The sequence below is a fragment of the Falco naumanni genome, chromosome 9 (genome assembly GCF_017639655.2).
Source record: "Falco naumanni isolate bFalNau1 chromosome 9, bFalNau1.pat, whole genome shotgun sequence".
NCBI classification, from domain to species: domain Eukaryota; kingdom Metazoa; phylum Chordata; class Aves; order Falconiformes; family Falconidae; genus Falco; species Falco naumanni.
Genome location: NC_054062.1, coordinates 1,316,943 through 1,323,436, shown reverse-complemented (window position 1 = coordinate 1,323,436; position 6,494 = coordinate 1,316,943). Strand labels below are relative to the sequence as shown.

The 6,494-nt window shown below is 50.9% G+C and overlaps 1 protein-coding gene across 1 annotated transcript; it reads left to right on the top strand.

Moving 5' to 3' along the window:
* Positions 1–372: 372 nt before the first annotated feature.
* On the top strand, positions 373–2,685 carry NAIF1 (nuclear apoptosis inducing factor 1). Its single transcript, XM_040607637.1, has 2 exons — positions 373–1,437; positions 2,118–2,685. The coding sequence occupies exons 1-2, from the start codon at positions 927–929 to the stop codon at positions 2,579–2,581; spliced, it is 975 nt and encodes a 324-aa protein (XP_040463571.1). The 5' UTR covers positions 373–926; the 3' UTR covers positions 2,582–2,685.
* Positions 2,686–6,494: the final 3,809 nt, after the last annotated feature.

The window sequence follows — 6,494 nt, the reverse complement described above, 5'->3', positions numbered from 1 at the left end:
GCCGGCAAATGGCGACGCTTCCGCCGCGAGGAACAGACACGGAGCGCTTCCGCCTTCGCGCCACGCGCCGCGCCGACCAATGGCAGCGGCCCGCGCGCCCGCGCCTGCCGACACGCCCCCGCCCACGCCCCCGGCTTCCACGCGCTCCCGCGAGGTGGGCGGCCGTGACGTCAGGGGAACGCCTTCCCGTTCACCAATCGGGAGGAAACACCGCCCGGGGCGGAAGGGGGCGGTGCAAGACCCTGAACCAAGCTCCCATTGATTAAAACCCTGAGGGAGGTGGGGATAAAGCGACAACGTCTCCAATCAGATCTGGAGTCGGCAGTCAGTTTGCGTTTGACGGACGCGGCGTGTATCCGGTATCTTTCACAGTGGGAGGGGGTGTTTTTCTGTTTCGATGGACGCGAGATGTACCCAATAGAGCTAGAGCGGGGAAAATCAGGGGCGGGCCCAGCCCCTCTTCGGCCTCACGCAGGCCCAGACAGGCGGCGAGGCGGGGCCGTCTCTCGGCCACCCGATGGGCAGCGCTGCTAGCCAATGACAGTGCGGCACTGAGGGCGGGAGGCGAGGCCTCCACCTGACGGGCAGGCGGGCTGCCCTATCAGGCGGGGCAAGAAAGGGGGCTGATTCTGGAAGCCATTACGCCAGCGTTGCAGGGTGGAGGCCGTTGAGCGGGGCTTGCTGGCTGGCGGTGGTACGCAATTTGCGTATCGTTAGCGGTGCCAAGGGGGGAGCGGGGGGGGACGGACACCTCCGGGCCCTGAGGGGCCTCGGGGCCCCCCTGTTGTCCCTGGCCGCGGGGGTGACCAGGCCTGGGGGGCCCTGCCCCCCCTCGGCCCTGCCCAGCCTCCCCCAGGGCCCCCCGGGCCTGGCCGGGCCCCCCAGGCCTGTAGGTGCCCCCCAGTGCCCCCTCCCCGGTGCCCCCCATGGCCATGGCGTCGCCCCCGGCACCCCCAGCCAAGAAGCGGAAGATGAACTTCTCAGAGCGGGAGGTGGAGATCATCGTGGAGGAGCTGGAGCGAGGCAAGCACCTCCTCATCAACCACTTCAACGCCGGTGTGCCCCTGGCTGCCAAGGCCGCCGCCTGGCACGACATCCTGCGCCGCGTCAACGCCGTCGCCACCTGCCACCGCGAGCTGCCCGAGGTCAAGAAGAAGTGGTCTGACCTCAAGACTGAGGTGCGACGCAAAGTGGCCCAAGTCCGGGCTGCCATGGAAGGGGGAGGCGAGAGCCAGAATGGCAACGGCAATGGGCCAGAGAGCGAAGACCCGACAGGCGCTGCAACCGCCCCAGTTATCCTCACCCCCATGCAGCAACGTATCTGCAACCTGCTGGGAGAAGCCACCATCATCAGTTTGCCAAGCGGGGACTGCAGTGCAGGTGACAGTGCCGAGATACCCATCACCGCGTCAGCCACCACGGTCACCTTGACCCAGAGTGAGTGCTGCGCCTGCTGAAGATGCTCTGTTCTGAATTGGAAGGTCATATAGGGGGCCCTGACACCCGCCTGCCAGGAGCCGTGAGCCCTGTATGGGGAAAGCCCCAGCAAAAAGGAACCGCGGCGCCTCTGTAACGAAAATGCCATTCCCAGTATGTCCTTGTGCTGTAGGGGATTGGCTGCAAAATACGCACATGCCGAGAGTCAGCTTTGATAGTGGGGCTCGGCCTTAAAAAAAGGGAAAAAAGTATCCTTTGCACCTTATAGATTCTTCAGTCCCCCTCACTGGGGACAAAAGCAGGAGGAGAAACATCTCCAGGGCTGACTTTCCAATCTTCCCCAAAAAGCAGCTGTCCTTCTGACAAGTGCCATTCTGGGTCTTGCCTTTGCCCCTATGTCAGTTGGTTAATGCTACATGGAAAGATTGTTCTGAACTGGAGGTCAAGAAATTATTTTGTCTAGACAGATATGGCATGCCCAATTCCTTTGGGCCGTACAGCCTAGAAGGAAGCTCAATGAGGGTGGAGTAGACTTAAATAGGTCATTTTGTGCATTGCTGTTCATTGTATGTTATCTCACTGAGCAGGCAGTATTCCTGTGATATTCTTTGAATAGTCCTGTAGATAAAAATCCCCGTATGGCAGCTACTTCTTACTCCCTTTCTGTCCTTTGTTCTCAGTTCCTGCAGAGACAACCTACCACAGTCTGGAGGACGGAGTTGTGGAGTACTGCACAACAGAAGCCCCCACCACAGTCACCACTGAAGCACCCTTGGAGATGATGGCGCATCAACACGAAGTCTCTGCAAAACCCCAGGAGCTGAAAAGCCGAATTGCTCTGAACTCAGCCAAGCTCTTGCAGGAACAGCGAGTGACCAACTTGCACGTGAAGGAGATTGCCCAGCACCTGGAGCAGCAGAATGACTTGCTTCAGATGATTCGTCGCTCTCAGGAGGTGCAGGCATGTGCCCAGGAGCGGCAGGCACAAGCCATGGAAGGAACACAGGCAGCACTGAGTGCCCTTATCCAAGTCCTCCGCCCCATGATTAAGGACTTCCGTCGATTTTTGCAGAGCAATACACCCAGTCCATCGGTCACCACTGACCCCAGCCAGACAGGGCAGCAAGATGGCATGATCCAGTGAAAGAAACAGTGATGGAGGTTTAGGTTGGATATGAGGAAAAATGTCTTCACCGGAAGTGTTGTCAAGTACTGGAACAGGCTGCCCAGGGAGGTGGTAGTCACCGTCCCTGGAGGTGTTTAAAAGACATGTAGATGTGGCACTTAGGGACACAGTTTAGTGGTGGGCTTGGCAGTGCTGGGTTAACGGTTGGACTCAATGAGCCTAAAGGTCTTTTCCAACCTAAACAATTCTATGGGACATCTTTCTTGGAAAAAAACTGCCTGTGCTGCTGGTGGACACAGGGAGTGAGGGATGCTAGCTCTTGTCAATGTGAAATGGCTCGCCTTGGAGACTTGCTGAGCCTAGAAAGCTTTCTCTGCTAATCTTATGCTCATCTGCCTTTTCAGACTCATCATACAGAGTCATAGCAGGATGTGTAATAAACGAGAAACTTAACATTGGTTGCTTTTTTCCTCAAACAATAGATTTATTTAAAAAAAAAAATATTTTTTAATTTCTGTTTGGAAAAACCTCTCCTGAGTATGACACCTCTCTATTTCTCTCTCTCAAGATCTGCAGCCTTTAACTGACTTCTAAGGTCAAGAGTCTTGTTGCGATATCACAGTACTGCAGCTGCCAAGGTACAGTTACCATAAACAGTAATGCACGGTAGTGAATGCGTTTCTGTCTCTTGCTGAAAGCATTTACTGGAAACGTGGTACCGGATGTGGTATAACCTTCTCTCTGCACTGGGAGTTACGGCTACTGCCCTTACAGCATGACATCCACCCCATGCAGACCACCACCAAGCCTACATGCAGTTTAAATCCCACCCACATCCCCCAAGGATGTGAAATAGTGCATTCTCCTCATGTTCCATCTGCATGCGGTCATGAAATTTCACTGTAAACTTGGTGGATGTGATGAAAATTTCATGTCTTGTTACCAGATACTGTCCTGGGATATGTATTGGAGCAATGTCTTGCCTGTCTCAGCGTAGTTAATACACAAGGGCCTGGGTGAGTTTTGCTCAGGTGAGTGTAACAGGTGAAACTCCACCTCTGTCTCATCTGTATCGTTTGTCACCTCCATAATACCTTGATTCATCAAAGCGGACCCGGACTACAGAGTGTCAGCCACACAGTAATTCCCAGCATTTAGGAGTTTGTCAGCAACTGATTTAATTGAGTGAATTTTGAAGCATTATTTGGTTCTGCTGGTGGCAGCAGTATTTGTTCTGTACTTGTTAGGAGCTGGAAGCAAGTACAGCTGTTCTTTGTTCGTCTGCTAGCTGGCTTCAAGTGGCATTCTGAGAAATGGGTGTGAGGTTCACCTAACTATTTTCTTACCATTATACAGGGTGAAACAACATTGCAACCACTTTTCTCTTCTTTGAGGTGTTCAGACTGTGGGGCTTGGTCCTCAATGAGAAAGCTTAGTTTCACAGGATGGTGAACACAATTCTCACAGACTTCATAAACTTTCAGATTAAAGCTCCACTTGTACATACATGGAAGCAAACTAAAAAAAAAAAAAAAAAAAAAAAAAAAGGAAGCATAACTCTTCTTCTCCCTGTACCTTGCAAAGTGTGTCACATTTCCCAGGCTTGTTGCTTGCCAGATACTACTTTGAAATAGAACTTTTTGAGAGCTGGTATTTGCTTGCTGTTAAGTCTCCTTTAGGGCTGAGATGTGGTGAACAACAACTGATGAGGGAGTGAATTTGCACAATCAAATTAAACCTTTACACAGCCTTTTATGGGGGGATGCTGATGGGGGGCCCTGGTTAGAGTAGCTGGTGAGGAGGCTACCAGTGCCCGTCTCTGGCCTTTACTCATCTCCCCTCACCTGCAAGTCTGACAGGGGAGAAAAGGATGGTGCAGAGAGAAGGATTTGGCCCCTGGAAGACTCCTGACCCTTTGGCACTGACATCTCAGTGCTGAGTCAGGGCAGCATCAGCTGCGTCTTCCCACCGTGTCCAGCATCTCACTACATGAGTAACACTTGCCTGACTCTTCCTCTCAGACTTCACGGATTTAAATCAATTGCTCAACTGAAATTTATTTTTAAAGTGGAAACTATGTCATATGTGCTGGTTTACCTCATTTGTGTAATGTTCTCTCCTTTACAAATATGAATTTTAATAAAAATACGGTTTTGGTAAACAGGCTGTTTCAGTTCATCAGTATGCTCCAGGGCAAAAATGAGTTTGCGAGAAGTTTGGCACACAGAATCCTCGCTGAGAAGAGGCCAAAGAAAGCTGTGAACAGCCACGTGTCACAGTAGCTTCTTGTCATTTGTGAACTTTGTGGCCTTGTATTTACGTAATTACGGTCTTTTTCAAATAACAGCTTTTACAGCCTTACCTTGCAGCAGTAATTTCATTGTGTATGCCAGATTACTGAAGTATACTAATCTTCCAGCTGCTCAGAAGTTGCCACAGTAGCCTAAAGTGATGCATGAAGTACCAGCCTTTGGCTTTAAATTGCAGCGTGCATTTTTACAGTGACTAAACACTTAACCTGTGTTACTGTTTCACAGGAGTAAGCCTGTTGCCCTTGGAACCACCCATTTTTCTTGTCATTTCAGGATAATTGCAGAGCTTAGTCAAGCCAGCAGCATTCAGGTGCAAGTTCCAGGTACACATTTTTGTCTCATTAAAAAGATGTAGCAACATTTTAACTATAGGGTGAGCAGTGCCATGAGGGGCTTGGTTATTGCTCATGACGAGGTCATCAAATTTGGGGAGGGAGAAGTGTCCCTTGAAGTTAAAACCAGGAGGAACAGGTAAACAGGGTGCTTACAGGGTGGACGTACATGAGCAGGGCATTCAACTAAACAGAGAACTGGTGCCCAAGCAGAACAGAAGTTATGAGGTAACATCTATAGATGTTCATTTGTGCTCCTCTACTGTTCTTTTTGTAACTAGAGATTTGTTTTCAGCATCCGGAGCTGGAAAGAGCTGTGCAGGGATGTTCTGCTTCAGGGTACCTCAGAGGTGAGGGCAAGCAGCCAAGCAGTGAACAGCACCCTACGTACTCGCTGGAGGAAGTTTGGTGAGGGACTCTTGGTGGGTCAGAAGATAATCCTTGCAGCAATGGGAGGCAGCGGTCGAGCTGCTTGCAGCACCACTGGCTGCTTGAGGAGCAAAACTGCTTGTGATGTGTGCAGCTCAGGCACGGCTTTCCAGGAGATGGCACTGCGCAACGGGGCGAGGCGCAGGGATCTGAGCTGCAGCGAAGTGCTGCGCACTGCGGGGCCCTGGCAGGATGGTCCCAGAAGCGACCCTTACCCTTGTCATCCAGGCCTTTTGTGATCCTCCTTGCTCTTCTCACTGATGAATCTTTTCAGGACTGAGAGTCCAGAGAGGAAGAAATTAAATGGGCAGAGCCCAGCGATGAGGAACACTGGTACCCCTAGGAAAGCCAGGATGCCTGGGAACACAAACTGGGTCCCTCTGCTTCCTGCAAACATGGGCAGAGGGCACAGAGATTGGCGGGAGCTCACGCCTCTGGGATGAGTTCACTGCAGAACTGAATGGGCATGCACAAGATAAAAAGAATATTAATTCTTCAGTTATAAACAAAGGGACAGATTTTAAGATTTTTTAGAAGACCACACACAAATATATGTTAGTATCCCACAAGTACGGCACACTGCCATAGCTACAACACAGGTCTGGGACCAGATCCCCCTGGGACAGAATTATATTACCCAATTACCTTTACCTCCTCCAGCATGTTTTTTATAGTTTGTCAAGCCTTTTTGGCAACGCGTTTTTCTGTGGGTTTTTTTGTTGGTGGTTTTTGGTTGTTTTTTTTTTTTTTTTTCTGTGGCCATCTGAGAGGCTACTGCCAGCAGGTAGTCAGCACAAGTGTGGACTGTTAAGTCTGAAAATTGAAGCATTTAAGAGTCTTTATCTTTCTTGAAAGCAT

Excerpts from the sequence above, each read along its gene's own strand:
- NAIF1 (XM_040607637.1), top strand. The coding sequence starts at position 927 with ATGGCCATGGCGTCGCCCCCGGCACCCCCAGCCAAGAAGCGGAAGATG. Across the intron at positions 1,438-2,117 it reads CACGGTCACCTTGACCCAGA|TTCCTGCAGAGACAACCTAC; the intron begins GTGAGTGCTGCG and ends CTTTGTTCTCAG.